General features: G+C 37.9%; 2 protein-coding genes across 4 annotated transcripts; both read right to left on the bottom strand.

Annotated features, from left to right (window-relative positions):
* Positions 1-2: 2 nt before the first annotated feature.
* LOC124136831 lies at positions 3-9,169 on the bottom strand. The gene is made up of 7 exons (XM_046502877.2): positions 8,910-9,169; positions 5,896-6,075; positions 3,038-3,151; positions 2,554-2,610; positions 2,003-2,062; positions 1,745-1,844; positions 3-795 (listed from the first exon to the last, which is right to left on the bottom strand). Exons 1-7 carry the CDS (start codon positions 8,980-8,982, stop codon positions 3-5), a joined length of 1,377 nt encoding a protein of 458 aa, XP_046358833.2. The 5' UTR covers positions 8,983-9,169.
* Positions 9,170-14,425: 5,256 nt separating this feature from the next.
* Positions 14,426-18,197, bottom strand: LOC124136832. Of its 3 annotated transcripts, none has more exons than XM_048380579.1 (4): positions 17,969-18,197; positions 17,286-17,346; positions 16,561-16,648; positions 14,426-15,281 (listed from the first exon to the last, which is right to left on the bottom strand). In XM_048380579.1, the coding sequence occupies exons 2-4, from the start codon at positions 17,296-17,298 to the stop codon at positions 14,939-14,941; spliced, it is 444 nt and encodes a 147-aa protein (XP_048236536.1). In that variant the 5' UTR covers positions 17,299-17,346; positions 17,969-18,197; the 3' UTR covers positions 14,426-14,938. The 3 variants fall into 3 exon arrangements, with proteins under 3 accessions (XP_048236536.1, XP_048236537.1, XP_046358834.1); XM_048380580.1 differs by having other exon boundaries at positions 16,561-16,606; XM_046502878.2 differs by lacking the exons at positions 17,286-17,346; positions 17,969-18,197 and adding an exon at positions 16,880-17,253.
* Between the last annotated feature and the right edge of the window lie 721 nt (positions 18,198-18,918).

Below are 18,918 nucleotides of genomic sequence, written 5' to 3'. Positions count from 1 at the left end.
TATCATTTTGGAATATCATAGTGGTTTGTTTCGGATGAACAACTTGTCAATGAGGAAATCGTCACAGGTCGTATGCTAGAATAGTGAACGGATAGCTCTGGATGGTCTATGTGTTTGTTGTGGCCATCTCGACTGGCGTACGGAATAGCGTAGTCACCACTTGGTGCCTGGCGTCTAAGAGGAACTTCTATACCAGGATCGTTCGGAATATCATAGATACCACTTGCTGTCTGAGTTACAGATCGTGCTTCCGAGGGACGGTGCAATGCATTTAAGTACTCGTAGTGACTGCGCCGTTCTCGGATAGTTGGTTCCGTGCCATCATCGTGTATTTCAGAGTACACGCCTGATACGAAATTGCCTGACCGACGCCCTGCTTTGCCATCCCATTCGGCACCAGGGCAGTTTAGTGAGCTGTTCGCATCGGACAGACCATCCTGAATCTCGGAATACTTATGCGACGAGTAAATATGTGATGTAAATATGTGATGATCAGCTGGACGTGGGCCTCCACCTTGCGCCTCTGCAGCCATAAGGTGGCTTGAAGTGATGACAGATGATGATAACGGCTGCTGATCAGACCCCGTGTACAAGTCGTCCAGCTTAGTGTAGTAGTCTGCGCGTATTTGTTCAACTGCTGTGGTGTACGCGTCCTCTGCAGTGGGTAGTCCAGTATAGAAGATCATTGGTAATGGACTTTCCGGTTGCAGGTCAGAATTAATTTCCGACACAGACGACATCGTTGTTAAGCTTGCGTTCGTGGAAGAAGTGTTGTGTAGAGGCGTTCTCTTTCGCCTGAAACATGATCAACAAACTTAGGGTGCAAAGTAACTCTTTTAATTTAGAGTGATTATGAGCAGTTAGATAGACCAGTGCTTTCTTGTTTATAATCTGACATTTTGTGAAACGTTGATACTTTTTTTTAGTTACAGAAAACATAAAAACAGATGAAGTGTTCGATTTACTTTTACTTATTGCAAAATTCTATATTTATAGGTGCAAATTCTAAAATACAAAACCTTATTTTCATGTTTATAAAAAGGATGCTTTTTCACGATGCAACATTGACAAAGGTATTGCTTTCAAGACAGGAAATAAGCAGAAATTCTATGGTGCGCGAATGCTGTGTCGTAAACTTTTCGGGTATGAGGTGCAGCTTTCATTTTAATTTTAGTTTTTTATTAATATGTACTTTCCTGCACTGCACTTATGATATATAAACTTTAATAGTTTATACATACTTGATATATGCAGTATGTTTGTATTATTAGAGTGAATGTGTGAGTGAGAAGTATCTTATTTTCTGTAAAAAAAACTGAGATGTACTGATAAGTTGTGCTATATGCCTTGGCCTTTCTGCTACCCTGGGCGGAAGCGTATTTTATGTAACAGGTAATTCTTTTTAAAAACAATAAAAGAAACTAAAGACTGATCAACTCAAAATTATAGGAAATTGGTATTGGCATTAGTTACGATTTAAGCTTATATTCCAGAAATGAGAAGCCACAATGTGTGATTATTACAGCTTCATACAATACTAAGAAGTGAGTGAGATGGTCTGGGGGTACCTTTAAACAATATTTCAGTTATGTGTAAGCTTGTTGTTGGGGGAGAGCCCGAAATGATGCAAGTCTCATGCGTTACCATGAAAGCCACGAGCACGGGTGTGGTACTGACAAACTTAGAAAAGTAACCAGAGACAGCGGCAGTATTATGTCATTGAAGAACATCAGATCATCCTTACAGTTTGATGATGACAGCAGCAATGACAGCTGTGGCAGACACCAACATCACAACGACCACACACGCTATGATGACTTGACTGGGGTCACCATCTGAAATGTCTGTCGGAAGAATTTAGTACATTAGGAATGAATTGGCATGTAGGTTAAGATGCAAATTAAAAACATTGTGTTTATAAGTTGTAAGGAAATTTAAAGGATTTATATGTTGTTACTTAGGTTGTACACTTAGACATCACAACGAAAGGCTTAAACTTTACCTGGTGCTGTTGTGTTTGTAGTCACTAGGTCGAGGGATGTTAGATTTAGTGTCGAAGATTCTGAAATGAAAACAAATCCTGTAATTGTGGTTTGAAGTACACAAGAGTTGGTTAGTTTGTTTTCTTCGTACATGAATTCGGATAAAATAAGATTTATCTGTTTGTTTGTTTGTTTGTTAGTTGTTTAACGCCGCACACAGCGATAATCTACCTATTTGGCGACGGTTTGTAGGTAATCGAATCTGGACCAGACAATCCAGTGACTGAGTCTAACCACCCGATTCGATAACTCGCCTTTTACAACAAGCATAGTTTGCTGGTGGCCTATTCTAACACCGAATCTCCATAGAGTGGATTATATAGACCATATAGGATAGTTATTATTGTATGTAAGTAAAACTGATGAGGCTGTCATATTGATGTACGGTATAGTATACGATGTACAATGTAAGGTGAGCGAGCACACAAGAGTGAGTCTCATTAGTAGAGTGCGAAGAAGCAACGGGGTGTATACTTGAAATCGTTAGTACAAATAAACGTGACACACATACCAAATGCCGATGGTGTTGTTTGGTGTTGGACGCAGGGAACATACGATGATTGTGGACCTAGGCAAAAGAGACAGTTGTGCTAAATTACATCATTATCAACATGAAGTCAAATGAATCTTGCGATACGAAATTCATGTTTTGTGTTAAACGCAACGGTTATTGATATGAAGGATGATGTGATAAAGGATGAACTGAAAGTCCAGATATATTCATCATTATTAAGTACGAGTTCATCATTAGTGGCTTTAGACTCAGTTTAAGTTGAAAGAATTGAACAGGTTAATCATGGAACGCTATCATTAAAGCCCATGTCGAAATGTATGTGCAAAATCCTAGATTGTAAGGTGATTATTAATTGCATATTTCCTGGAAAGGGTATATAAAGAAAAGTTCGATACTTAAATTGACGGCAACGTATTCGTATGGTTATGTCTTCGATATCAGTTCTTTTTATCAGATATTCTTTTCCAGCACGGTAACTTACTGTCATTGAATGTACACACGTAGTGGCGTAACACGCCACAGTTGGTAGTTGTAAAGCTACCGTATCCGTTGATTATCGTCACACAGTCGGATCCGTTTTTAGTATTTGTTATTTCTGACAATATAATACAAAAAAATTTAGTACCATACCCATCTCTGATAATAAAACGTAACAATGTACCATACCCATCTCTGATAATAAAACATAACATTGTACCATACCCATCTCTGATAATAAAACATAACATTGTACCATACCCTTCTCTGATAATAAAACATAACAATGTACCATACCCATCTCTGATAATAAAACATAACATTGTACCCTACCCATCTCTGATAATAAAACATAACATTGTACCATACCCTTCTCTGATAATAAAACATAACATTGTACCATACCCATCTCTGATAATAAAACATAACATTGTACCATACCCATATCTGATAATAAAACATAACACTGTACAACACCCAACTCTGATAATAAAACATAACATTGTACCATACCCATATCTGATAATAAAACATAATATTGTACCGTACCCATCTCTGATAATAAAACATAACATTGTACCATACCCATATCTGATAATAAAACATAACACTGTACAACACCCAACTCTGATAATAAAACATAACATTGTACCATACCCATATCTGATAATAAAACATAACATTGTACCATACCCATATCTGATGATAAAACATAACATTGTACCATACCCATATCTGATAATAAAACATAACATTGTACCATACCAATCTCTGATAATAAAACATAACACTGTACCATACCCATATCTGATAATAAAACATAACATTGTACCATACCCATATCTGATAATAAAACATAACACTGTACAACACCCAACTCTGATAATAAAACATAACATTGTACCATACCCATATCTGATAATAAAACATAATATTGTACCATACCCATCTCTGATAATAAAACATAACATTGTACCATACCCATCTCTGATAATAAAACATAACATTGTACCATACCCATATCTGATAATAAAACATAACACTCTACAACACCCAACTCTGATAATAAAACATAACATTGTACCATACCCATATCTGATAATAAAACATAACATTGTACCATACCCATATCTGATAATAAAACATAATATTGTACCATACCCATCTCTGATAATAAAACATAACATTGTACCATACCCATCTCTGATAATAAAACATAACATTGTACCATACCCATATCTGATAATAAAACATAACACTCTACAACACCCAACTCTGATAATAAAACATAACATTGTACCATACCCATATCTGATAATAAAACATAACACTCTACAACACCCAACTCTGATAATAAAACATAACATTATACCATACCCATATCTGATAATAAAACATAACATTTTACCATACCCATCTCTGATAATAAAACATAACATTTTACCATACCCATCTCTGATAATAAAACATAACATTGTACCATACCCATATCTGATAATAAAACATAACATTGTACCATACCCATCTCTGATAATAAAACATAACATTGTACCATACCCATCTCTGATAATAAAACATAACATTGTACCATACCCATCTCTGATAATAAAACATAACACTCTACAACACCCAACTCTGATAATAAAACATTACATTGTACCATACCCATATCTGATAATAAAACATAACACTGTACAACACCCAACTCTGATAATAAAACATAACATTGTACCATACCCATATCTGATAGTAAAACATAACATTGTACCATACCCATCTCTGATAGTAAAACATAACATTGTACCATACCCATATCTGATGATAAAACATAACATTGTACCATACCCATATCTGATAATAAAACATAACATTGTACCATACCCATATCTGATAATAAAACATAACATTGTACCATATCCATATCTGATGATAAAACATAACATTGTACCATACCCATATCTGATAATAAAACATGATAACATTGTACCATACCCATGTCTGATGATAAAACATAACATTGTACCATACCCATATCTGATAATAAAACATAACATTGTACCATACCCATATCTGATGATAAAACATAACATTTTACCATACCCATATCTGATAATAAAACATGATAACATTGTACCATACCCATATCTGATGATAAAACATAATTAACCACCATACTCATCCCTGGTAATATAACAAAATTTAGTATCATACTCATTCTTAGTAATATAAGATTGTTTAGCATCATATTCATCCCTGGTAAAAATCCATAATTTAGCAGCAAACTCATCCCTGGTAAGAGACCATAATTTAGTACCATACCCATCCCTGATAATATAACAGCATCATGCCCTTGTCAAACAACATAATTTAGTTCCATTCCCATCCCTGATTATAAAACATAATTTAGCAACATACCCATTACTGGTAATGAACGATACTTAAGTACCCAAACCGCATGGTAATACAGACAAGGAAAATGTCTGCACATAATTATGCATCTACACGCGCGATTTTTGTAAATCTGTGCTTGGTAGCAGGCAATTCACTGAGACAAGATTATGGACGTGGTTATCGTATTATATCGAAAAACTATTGAATCTGTTGTCTGGATGCATCCTTCTCACTCTATGGGCGGTATCGATGTTATGTTTGCGATCGTAAATGGATTTTATACAAACAAAAAGTTGAAATAGTTTATATATCCAATATCAAATGTTTTAATTGATAACTAAGAATTATTTTTCAAATTTGTTGTTCACGTTAAAGTTCAAAGTTATCTTGAAAAGTTTAGGATCTATGCAATTAGTTCTGCGGCTATGAAGTGTTGAATGAGTCTGATACATGACAGTGAATATGTTTTACCTATCCCATTGTGGTGAATCCAAATTTCATCTAACTTCTGAAGGGCATCATGTAGAACCCGTCCGCCCACGCTCGTTACTAAGTCATAGATACCGAATATTGTGCCATTTGTCTTCTCGCAGCTTGTCTCTGCAGATGACCAGTTTGCTGGCTCGCAGGAAGAATGGAATGTCGTGTTTTCTGGAAAAGAAACCATATCAATATGAATCACATGCTCGCTGACTTGATTGATGCATATCATCTTATCCCAATTGCGTGGGTCGATGCTCATGATGTCAATAACTGGATTGTCTGGTCCAATTTCGATTATTTACAGACCGCCGTCATATAGCTGGAATATTGCTGAGTGCGGCGTTAAACAACAAACAACAAATAAACAAACAAACAAACAAACAAACAAAACCTCCCAGTAACTGTGATGTGAAGCGGGCGGTTCACCCCTTATGAAAGTGGCACAAGGTCGCCCTGAAACATCGCTTAATGATTATAAAGAATCTGAAGTTGACCATTTACAAATGTTTTACTTGTTTCCGTGACACAAACATAATTCAGTTGTGGTGGCTCACATCCAATGTTAGGGTCAGGTGATATCGTGCTGAAGGCTTTAGGATTAGACCGCATTCATATCATTTTTCCTTTAAATGTGACAATATTTCCTTGTGTGATTACGAGGGGTAATGGGAGATGGGTAACCTCCCAAAACCCCTACATCCCATTTCCCCTACAGCTTAAGACAACAAAGTTCACGGTCCATGGCACTGCTAATCCCTAGTTTTACCTGTTTCATACAATGGAACAACTCAAGAAACACGAACAGATTGAGATAAATATTAAATTACAATTACGATATTATTCAAATTTCATAATACATTATAATAAAATGTTCATTTTTCAAAATTCATAATACATTATAATAAAATGTTCATTTTTCAAAATTCATAATACATTATTTTGTATTTTTTTTAAATTGTCCTCTCATCATATAGGCATCTTTCATTACACTTACATTATTTAAAAAAAGAAGAAATTCCCCTAGTCCCCTAAAGCTCTACCCCTTTCATTTCTACTACCTCTACTCCAGACCTTAATCTCTCCTTTAGGTGAGTTCATAATACCAGACAGGTAAATGCCGCGTGTTGTTTTAACTAGTTGTAGGGGAACCGGGTTGTAGGGAAACTGGGTTGTAGGGGAAATGGGATGTAGGGGTTTTGGGAGATAACCGGGAGATGTATTATTACAAATTGTCCCGATTCTAATATCTGCCTGCATATTACAGTGCCCTGGGAACGGCATAATGTGCAATCATGCGTTTCACTTGATGGAAATTCCTGTAATTCCTAACAATCAGGTAACAGGAACGAATATGAGTAACGCTTTATCCCACCCATCACTTCAGCGACAACTTAGTGTCCCAAGCACTACCAAAAGCTAACCATATTTGAGAGACACAAGAGTAATTAAAACAACGTCTATACAAACTTTGTAACAAACGTGCGGACGATTATGATAGCCACCTTATACTACTCGTTGGAAAGGAAGGATTTCGACCAAAGTACTTGGATGGAAATAATACCTAAGTTTGCAATTTTTCCTTAACAGACGGTAATCATGATGCATTAAAGATCTCTCATGTACTGTGGTTTATTGTACTAGTCCGGACAAATGCCGGTTTCATAGTGCTACCCCACTGACACGAATACCCCACTCTGACAAAGTATACCGACTCCTAGCCGACTGGTCCTTGTTTTAGTCCCCCTAATGCCCACCACCAGGGGAGTTTAACAAGTACCATCTATTAATGTCTTTTGGTATGACGCGGGCGGGGATCGAACCCCCGATCTTCCGCTCTCCGGGCAGACGCTCTATCCATCACATCACGGAGGCGCACCTCATGTCCTGACGAGAGTAGAGATACAAGTTGACTGCACAGTACTATATTGCCCCAGGGCCCTCACTCCACACTCTTAACATCAGTACAAGAGAGTAAGTGTGGTTTAACGCCGCAGTCAGAAATATCCCGGCTTTAGCATATAACTGCCTGTGAGGAAAGCAAATCTTTCAATGGTTGTTGGTTGGTTTGTTGTTTAACGCCGCACTCAGCAACATTCTAGCTATATGACGGCGGTCTGTAAATAATCGAGTCTGGACCATACAATCCAGTGATTAATTCTTTCAATGAAATAGATCCCCCGTATTATAGAATTGGCACTTAGACAGTCCAATCTGCCAGTCATATAGATCCCTTAAATCTGCATTATCTCTCGAGAGTGGTGATATCATTTCTTTTTTCATAGATCAAGATCAGGATTTCCGAAGCGGCACCGCCTTCTCATAGCATGAGAACGTTTTGACGGTAGTTTATTGACATTTGGCCTTTGTTCTTGACAGTTGTCTGAACTGTTTGTGTTCCTAAACATATTCTATATTATGTTTGTTTAGTTTGTTTAGTTCCTCGGTATTGATGACATATGCTAAATGTATTTCAATATTAATGATCAGCACATCTAACAACGTAAATCGATGATATATGCACATTTTAACTTCATCAAATATCCTCTATTTATATCGGCGTCCTGAAAGAATTGAGTGAGTGAGTGAGAGAGAGTGGTTTTACACCGCTTTTAGCAATATTCCAACAATATCACGGCTGGGGACACCAGAAATGGGCCTCACACATAGTACCCATGTCGGGAATCGAACCCGGGTCATCGGCATGACGAGCGAACGCTTTAACCACTAGGCTACCCGACCGCCCTGAAAGAATTGTGTCTGGCCCAGACACCCGAGTCTGGACACCCGATCCAGTTCAGCAAATGCAAATATCTCTTGGGGGTCTGTTCTCACCCGAGTGTCCACAGTCAATACCTATTAAAGATAATATCCGATCATTTTCGACGAACATTAAACTGTAAAATCAGATCTAGATAAAGTTTGACATGTTCTTCCTGAAATGTCAAGCTCGCTCCTCCAGTCACATCAGTACATTGTTCGTGAGAAGAAAACAGCTTACTTACCATCCATCCTGCTATTGGTTCCGCCAGTGTAAATGAGCATTAGACTTATCACTGAAGTGGCACAATAATCCATAGATACTGTGCAGTGTATTAAAAGACGCTTTTCCTGGAATCCCTGGCCACCAATAACTGTTCTGATAGCTTCCCTGTCGATTCAGATACCATGTACCTTAGTGTGCAGCATTTACACGAGTGCGGGACGGACAAGGAAGTGGTCTCAGTCATAACATGCTTCTCTGCCTGATTATGTAGCATTATCGTTTATAGTTTCGCTACGTCATTAACCACTACTCCGGGTAGCCTTTATTCTGACTATTGGGTCGTGAGACTCGAACAACACGTAAAAGGAAACTTGGGATAAAGGCTCTCAAACGGTTGTATTTATGTGGGATGATAGGAGATTTCAGTAACATTTGAGCCATTAACTATAATGTGAAATGTGTTGTACTGAAACAGTAAGGGTCATACACATTCGTTATGCAGAAGCGAGTTTTCGTCTGAAGTGTTATCGATGTATTATTGCATATGAATACAAATCAAAATGATAGGTTTGATCATGATTTTCTTTGTCATTATCCAAGAATCTACCAAGATAGTCCCATCTAAGCTAGAAAACGTTTGTTTAGAGAGCAATTATTTAATGTAACACCGAAACTAATTCGAATAGCACTTGCAAAATACAAGTAATCTCAAAAACTTTTTTTGAGACGGGACGATATATGAGGGCATTAAGAGGACACATAATTTGTCAGTTTTGTGATGTAAACATTTTAGAAAATAGATATCATTTTTTACAAATATGTCCGTTGTATATTGATATCAGAAAACTGTCAATGTGCAAATTGTATACCATATTTCTAAGGGGTTACAATCATGTTACTATAAGGGTAACGCTATTTTCAGGGCATTATCATTTGCAGAAGCCCGAGGTCTTCCATTTAACCGCCCGACGAAGGAGGGCAGTTGAACATGCCCTGAAACATAGCGTTACCGTTATTATAATTTAGCTAAAATGGATGGAATTTTTTATCAAATATAAAGAAACAAAACAATATTGGGTTTGAAACATTTACTGCAATCAACACGAATGTCTCTGACCCACTTTTACAAATATGGAAACGTCGTAGAACAATCCAGATGACGTCACTATTGAACGTGACGTCACATATCCTAACCTATGACGTCACCTGACAACGGGCGTGATAATTGCAATATGAGGGCATTATCAAGTTACAGTGGCCCGGTCATTTCTGATAACATGCGGGCGGTTTAATAATTCTATCCATTTTAGCTATAATTTATTGTATTACCGTATAGTATGTACATAGAGAATACTACACTCATTCTCGTTAGATACCATTTTTACGAAACGAGTTGACTTTCTATGGTATCTGACCGAGCGAAAGCGAGGTCAGATATACCATAGAAAGTTCACGAGTTTCGTAATAATGGTATCTAACGAGAATGAGTGTGGTATTTTATTTATAACCCACGTTAAATATATATTTAAGTGTTAATACATAACAACTTTCGTTCGTTGACAGGCCAAACTGAAACCGGTTGCAAAATCTGGTTGTGCATGAATATTGATATATGACCAAATATGGGCATTGTTGACATGTTTATGCATACGCATTAACAACATGCGCCTGCTATTCTGTTTGCAAACAAACCAGCACCGACGCTCAAGATCCTTTAGGAAGAAAGTCTTGAACTTATGGTAATTCAAGCGCCATGTTGTTAGGACGCATAAGAAAATTTGAAATGTCACATTAGCGCCGCGCTTTGAATATCGGACCAACAGTCGGTCACACTGCCGGGGTCCTGTCTGTGCAATCAAATTGGTTCGGTTTCCTTGATCTATCAGCTGAATTTATATCATGTCCGTACCATTTTGGAAGAGGGAAATCAGACTGTTCGCCAAAGACATTCATGTTAACTGTACCACCCTTTACTGAAGACGTGAAAATCAACAAACTCAAGTCTGCTTGCATGTCAGTGACAGCTTCGAACGATCAAAGGGCAAGGTCGCCACCGGAAGAAAAAAAGACAACCGCGATCCACTCACAGCGTTTTACGCTAGAGATAGGGAATGTTACTGTTCACATTTGGGATGTTTGGGGCCACAAAATCAGAAGTCAGGCACACTTCCACGGAGTTTTCGAATGATTTTTATCGGAACTGTGAACTTTAAGTGATCTGGTCGTGCTGTCGTGTTCGTTCATTCATGAACAACACCTACCGAAACAGCGCCACAAAATACGCTTCAAAGGGGACACTGATGGCACAACCGGATCATCCCAAGTAAGTCTAGATAGTTTAAACAGACTTCATTTCACCACGCTTATCCTTTTACGTTAAATCAAATTGAAAGTTGCGAAAAAAGGTCGGGTGCGTCACGCTCAAGGGACGCGCTCGATCGGCAGTCGTACATTATAAATCGATTTATAGATCTAGCTCGATTATAGGTATGTAGGAGCTCTATGCATAACTTATATTGAATGCAAACCGAATTTGCGTGTGACTATCTTGTTTGGTTTAATAAAGTGTTTGTAAATATCTCTCGTTCTCATGAATTTCTTCAGTTCTGCCTTGTAATCGCAAAATGAATGACGTCTCGCGATTTTTTTATGTATGAAAAAAGTAGTCCCGGTGTGACAGAGGTCACGGTTATCCAATCAAAACGAATAAAACAAGGTCAACCTTGTACGACACACGTGTGACGTACGGATTTAGTATCTTACCACCTGTATCTTCACCACGTGGGTAATAAAATAGGAATGAACACCGATTGACGAATCGGTAATCTATTTTTTTTTAAATCCCACACCTCATTTGTAATCCCCTTCTACCTTCGTGAGCCCCGCCCTGTGGGGATTCCTGGTTCGAATCTGTCACCAGCAACCTGTGGTCGCGGGTGGAGACTTCATGATCATGACTAGCGGTCTGGGTCAGCGACTTCGTTGAATTCGTTTCATCGTACCCCGAAGGTGGGTAGTTTCTCATACTATCAATCACTGGATGGTCTCATCTTATCTCGATGATATACAGGCCGGGGTCATATATCTGTCATATTGCGAAGGGCACTAGCAAGATTCATGAGCTCCGTTGACAAGACTTGTGACGCTCTACAGCTGTAGAGTTGGTGCGGTAAACAGAAAAGCTGCAAATCAGGGGTATCACAAGTATACAATGCAGCAGTGATTACAATGATTACAGCAGACGTATTGGTTGTAATCACATCAGGTTAGACCTGAGCTTCATGATTAAAGCAGAATTATTGGTTATAATCACATCAGGTTAGACCTGAATTTAATGATTAAAGCAGAATTATTGGTTGTAATCACATCAGGTTAGACCTGAGTTTAATGATTAAAGCAGAATTATTGGTTGTAATCACATCAGGTTAGACCTGAGTTTAATGATTACAGCAGACGTATTGGTTATAATTACATCAGGTTAGACCTGAGTTTAATGATTACAGCAGACGTATTGGTTGTAATTACATCAGGTTAGACCTGAGTTTAATGATTAAAGCAGACGTATTGGTTGTAATTACATCAGGTTAAACCTGAGTTTAATGATTACAGCAGACGTATTGGTTGTAATTACATCAGTTTAGACCTGAGTTTAATGATTACAACAGACGTATTGGTTATAATTACATCAGGGTAGACCTGAGTTTAATGATTACAGCAGACGTTTTGGTTGTAATTACATCAGGTTAGACCTGAGTTTAATGATTACAGCAGACGTATTGGTTATAATTACATCAGTTTAGACCTGAGTTTAATGATTACAGCAGACGTATTGGTTGTAATTACATTAGGTTAGACCTGAGCTTAATGATTACAGCAGACGTATTGGTTGTAATTGCATCAGTTTAGACCTGAGTTTAATGATTAAAGCAGACGTATTGGTTGTAATTACATCAGGTTAGACCTGAATTTAATGATTACAGCAGAAGTATTGGTTATAATCACATCAGGTTAGACCTGAATTTAATGATTACAGCAGAAGTATTGGTTATAATCACATCAGGTTAGACCTGAATTTAATGATTACAGGAGACGTATTAGTTGTAATTATATCAGTTTAGACCTGAGTTTAATGATTAAAGCAGAATTATTGGCTGCAATTACATCAGTTTAGGCCTGAGCTTAATGAATAAATCAGAGGTATTAGTTAGAAGTACATCATTTTAGACCTGAATTTAATGATTAAAGCAGAAGTATTGGTTATAGTTACACCAGGTTAGACCTGAGCTTAATGATTACAGCAGACGTATTGGTTGTAATTACATCAGTTTAGACTCTCAAGTTAAAGGATTACAGCAGAAGATCATGTTATTGTTACATCAGTTTAAACTTGATGAAGCGTGTTGAATTTTAGCTTGGTGAATGAATCATGATTCTGATTTGACCGAATTGGGTACAATGTGAATACGTGTTGCTATGGAGAATGCTATAATTGTGAAACCTATTTCAAGGTCGATAAATGCCCTTGAAAACAACAACTAAATGAAACAAGGAAGTTACGAGTCTATGTATAGCCTTATCGTGATTAATTCACGACCCGACTAGCCTTTTAATTGTTTACAGTTTTACCACGCTGAACTATTTTGCCATGCCATTGCCAAGCAGAATATTACATTGTCTAAATAATAAATGTTACGTCCATAAAACTAACTACATACATGTATATAAGACGTAGACAGGTTGTTTTCTACCATGCCTTTCACACGCTTAATCTCCAATCACTTTCTACATCATAGCTGTCGAGTATATCTCAGAGATCATTCAAATTGCACAAGGTTGCGGAAAATGTAAGTGAAGTGAATATTCTGTTGCTTAATAATATTTACAGTTATATAGATAATAGTTTAACTTTATATATACTCAATTGCATATCTTTTCATATCCCGACGTAATCATTAAAGCATATCATTTTCAAAGTCAAAGGAATTGTGTCATAAATAATTTACCTATGCAATCTGAACTAATATATGTTATCTCATATTATTTAATTGTTCCAGAAAGTGTACAAATTGTTCAAGATATATACAATATATCTTGTCTTCCTTGGAACACAAAAATCAGTTCTATACTTTTACATCACAGAGTACGAAGATAGGGAGTGAATGGTAATGATCGGTTATTCAGAAACTATGATGCTTTATAACTAGTTCCAGTAGATATGTGCATTTCTGGCGCAGTTTTTTTTATAAATTTCTTTCTTTCTTATACTTGTTACTGAGTTGCACCCCTTGGTCACGCCAGGAACCTACGAGTGTGGGTTCGAATCCCGGTTCGGCCCAAATATGTTTCTAGGTTTGTCAGTACCATACCCATGCTCGTTGAGGCCCAGTGGTCTAAGCTACTCAAGTTTTTTTGGTGGAACTAACAGTACCTATACCCGCTGAACAGGAGTGCGAGTTTCCGATCCATTCAACCCCTGTCATGTAACAATCTGGAACCACAATTAAGAAAACGTGAAACACAATAACACCACGCTGCTGAAAATTTAATCTATTTTACTGCGAATGGAACAATTAGATTACATAATATTAAACTATATAATAAACTGTACATGTGTGTGTGGTTGTGGTTGTGGTTATGTGTGTGTGTGTGTGTGTGTGTGTGTGTGTGTGTGTGTGTGTGTGTGTGTGTGTGTGTGTGTGTGTGTGTTCCAAACAACGGAAATTTAAGGAAGGATTGAACAACGAAACTGTCATGGCTAGATGGATAGGGACAGCCGATAGGTGTCACCGACATGTACAACGAAACCTGCTTATTCCGGACTCCTTTACTTCTGAAACCAGCGGAACGAAGTGGCTACTCACACCACTTAATCACTCACACTGACACACACGGTTTACATGGCAAAACCACACCAAGACAAGCAAAAGGCATCTTAATCAGTCCCCTTTGGAGAAGTTAGTAAGTGGATAGAGTTTGTCAGCAATCCTGCTGCTGAGGAGGACATTGGTATTGACTTCACACAATAAGCTCAACAACCGACGTGCATGTTTATTTTCCCTGCATAAACACTTTGTCGTATTCCTTATCCACTGGTTTTCCGCCATGCTTACGCAACGTCGTGTCATAATGGCTTTCGTCAGCACAGTCCCAGTCTGCTTCCTGACTGGCCAGATGGCTGTATATCTTTGCTGTATCCCGTTCTGTCTCGGGGACTTTCAGTAGGTTGCCCTTTACTCTACACAGTTTGTCATACCCGGGATCTTCCGGACGATTCGCTTGTACAGGCCTGGTACTTGATGTGGCTTGAGCGTACATGTAGGCGTTCTGAGTCCTCTCCAATGGAAGGCTGATGCATAGAGTATCGTTCCGTTTCTCTGATTTCTTCTTGTTCCTGAATGGGAGGAGCAATGTATTCATCAAACTACTGATCACTCAAGAATGATTTACACTACTATACTACATGTGACCTGGGTTTGTCTGTGGAGAATGCATTTTGTATACCCTCGATCTGGAAAAGCAAATCCTCTAAGGAACGTGATGATTCTATGTATCTCTTGTAATGCATTATGAGAACATGCTTGCATTTGGAGTTGTTCATCAATATCTCAACATACTGACACAACAATCTGATACAATATCATAAATATCTTGGTATGATGGTATCTCCACAACATACAACTATACAATGTAGCTATCCTGCTATTTGCAATAATGACCACACTATTGCAATCGGTGTCAGCAATGTACGAGATCGTTTATATATTTGTGTATGCATAAAATATTTACAACATTAAATTTATGGAGGTATAGAGGTTCCGCGTGTCCTTTTCCCCATAAAATGCGCATCTGTATCGTTGTGACTATGCTGAACATATAGTAGTTATTGCATCCACAATGGTATCTAGTAATGCTAACACCTGCAAATATAAATCAGTTATTGAATATGTTTTATCTCCGCTTTGAACAGTATTCCTGTTACCAGGCACCAGGTGTTCATGAAAAGGGTTAGCATAATAATAATAATGATAATAATAATGATGATTATGATGATAGGCATATTTATTATGCGCCAGATCCATGCCCTGAAACATACTCAAAGCGCATTTCCTCCCCTATCTGTAGCACAATTTGCATAAAGGAGGAGTTTGTTTGTTTGTTTGTTTGTTTGTTTGTTTGTTTGTTGACAGTACCCCAGCCATGTGATGGCGGCCTGTAAGAAAACAGGTGGTGCCATTCATGCGTTCTGACATTTCTAGACCTCGTGAGTGTAAAGTCTTACATATATAATCCTACTGATATTGGTGAACCAACACTTTGATGGTGAAAGCTTGATTAGCAAACATAGTTGAAAGTAATATGTGTCTTTCCATGAAAATTAAACAGGAAGTACATTAATATGTTCTTAAGTAACTTAGCAACTGCGAAAGGTGGACTCAATAAACTGAAACAGATGGTACATTGCATGACGTGAGGTAGAAATTCTCTATTGGTAAATACCACTTATTTATAAAGTGTTTATACGTAACAGAGGCGGGTCCGGGATTTTGCAAAAGAGTGTAGGGGTGGAAACAAGCCTGCAACATCACATGGCGGAACTTGCATAGGTTAACATGTAACCTGTCGCCACCTCCTGGATCAGATAATGATTAATGACATCGACAGTTGCTCACCGCTTCATGAAGCAGCATCCCATGATGAGGACACTCACCACCAGCACTACAATGAGAAACACGACGACGACGGTCAGAGTCAGAGTCTCTGAAACACGTAATACACACATATACTGTCAACATATTTTCTCTCATCACAATATATTGACATGATACTGTCAACATCCTTTACTCTCATCACAATATACCGTCAACATACTGTCTCTCATTACAATATATAGTAACAATATACCGTCAACATACTTTCTCTCATCACATTTATTAACAATATACTGGCAACATCCTCTCTCTCATCACAATAAAGTAACAATATACTTACATCGACCCTCGACACTCCAAAGGATCGCCTAACAACCTTTGCACGAAAGTCTCTTAACAATGTATCATTAAGTCAATCTTAGACTTGGATCATAATCAAAAGATAGCGTGACGTCTGTTTAATGGATAACAAACGACAGTCACGTGGGGCATGTTATTTCCTTATCAAACTTTTGATCTTTGCTTTATTGAATGAATCGTTGCCAGATATTACACATAGTTATTTGTGTAAAGAGCACATACCATGCTGGACCGAATTCCTTCATTTCCATTTGAAAATGTTATTATAAAGTAACCTTACTGTAACCCATGGGGGCAATCTTTAGCCCACAACAAAACATTTGTACACTGCCAATTTAATGTGAACTGAATAAGTCCTAAAACACTAAGTACAGTCACGAACGCACCTGGGGAGCCCATGAGTGCGAAGGCAATCTTATTGGAAGGCAGGGCGTCTTGTAGTAGATTCTGAAATGATTAAGTTATGTCAGCTCGTAATGACAAGGTGGATTAATGAATTCGTACAAAGATGCAGTTAACAGTGGACGGTGTGTCATGCTTTCAGAGTGTCAGATGGCATATCTCCGGGTCTGCTCGATTGACAACACTGTTTCGTCCCCTCACAGTTAACTACAACACGCCAACGCCCGAGAACAGCCAATCTCAATCATCAACCGAAATAGCTTCCACTGGGTGCAGAAGGCAAGTGAAACTTATATTAAAGAGTTACAGAAAATCATTGGTGACACCGAGCGTCGCAAAAATGGTTATATAATTAACCTAACCTACTCGTAGCACTGCCAGTCACACAATTTGCAAAAAAGGTAATTGTTGGTTGCTTGCCACCGTAGAGCAGTACTCCAGCCAAAGTTCAATGCGTAACTATTACAGGTGCATACAGGATTAACTGGTGTTATATTGAATAAATCGAGGCAGTATTTATACTTTTCAGCGAGAAATACACGCAATTTCAATATGTCAACCTGTAATATGACATTGTATGTCTACACAATCCCAAGAACAACAAACACTGTTTATTTGGATAAGCGTACCGATCCTTTCAGTCACAAGTCAGAGTAAGGCTACTCACCAGTCATCATGTGTCACAGCAGTAGTCCCCCCACATGTTCATGCCGTAACCCTGCGTCCCGACACACGAAACACTGATTACATTTCCTTATAGATCACGACAGAGGTTAAAAAAGACATCTATGGATTATCTTGAGACTGTGTTAGAAATATGTGGAAGTTCGAAACGAGGTTACACAAGTGTCAATAATTGTGGTTGAAACGTGGTTATAGGCTGAGAACCTTGGATGGTTATCAGTATGGTGTTGTTTCGATGTGTTATATATGATAAGGGTATCATAGCCAGCCGTGTTTTTTCGACCTTAAGGTTTTGTAAATATTCGGTTATAATGTTGTCGGGTGAAATAAATTGTCGCATATAATGAGATCGGGTGTAATAAATAGTCGGTTATAATGAAATCGGGTGTAATAAATGGTCGCATATAAGGAGATCGGGTGTACTAAATATGCGCATATAAGGAGATCGGGTGCAATAAATAGTCGGTTATAATGAGATCGAGTGTAATAAATGGTCGCATTTAAGGAGATCGGGTGCAATAGATAATCGGTTATAATGAGATCGGGTGCAATAAATAGTCGCATATAATGTGATCGGGTGTAATAAATAGTCGCATATAATGACATCGGCTTTAATAAATAGTCGCGTAATATGAAGTGGGATATGGTAACTGGACTGTTAGAATTCCGACATAGTAAATACTTGGTTATAACGAAGCTGGATATAACAGCAATGTTCAGGAGAATAACGAGTTTGGATGTAACGAAATAGTGGTGTCATGGTATAACCGTATTGTATTGATCTTGGCCGACATACACGAAGTTTCACATCACACCCAACCAGACGCGTTAAAATATTACAGGCATATTGAACAGGAACATGAATATGAGTTAATGTATTGAAAGTGAATCTGTGCGTCGATAGAGTTCCCGAGAACACCAGAATACCTTGCA

Source organism: Haliotis rufescens, unplaced genomic scaffold, assembly GCF_023055435.1.
Source record: "Haliotis rufescens isolate VD_foot unplaced genomic scaffold, xgHalRufe1.0.p SCAF_31, whole genome shotgun sequence".
NCBI lineage: Eukaryota > Metazoa > Mollusca > Gastropoda > Lepetellida > Haliotidae > Haliotis > Haliotis rufescens.
The sequence above is the reverse complement of the archived record's forward strand: the minus strand, read 5'-3'. Positions and strand labels throughout refer to the sequence as shown.

Excerpts from the sequence above, each read along its gene's own strand:
- LOC124136831 (XM_046502877.2), bottom strand. The coding sequence starts at position 8,982 with ATGGATTATTGTGCCACTTCAGTGATAAGTCTAATGCTCATTTACACT. Across the intron at positions 1,845-2,002 it reads TACAAACACAACAGCACCAG|ACATTTCAGATGGTGACCCC; the intron begins GTAAAGTTTAAG and ends TTCTTCCGACAG. Across the intron at positions 796-1,744 it reads GCTGCTGTCATCATCAAACT|GCGAAAGAGAACGCCTCTAC; the intron begins GTAAGGATGATC and ends ATCATGTTTCAG.
- LOC124136832 (XM_048380579.1), bottom strand. Across the intron at positions 15,282-16,560 it reads GGATGCTGCTTCATGAAGCG|GAACAAGAAGAAATCAGAGA; the intron begins GTGAGCAACTGT and ends CCTCCCATTCAG.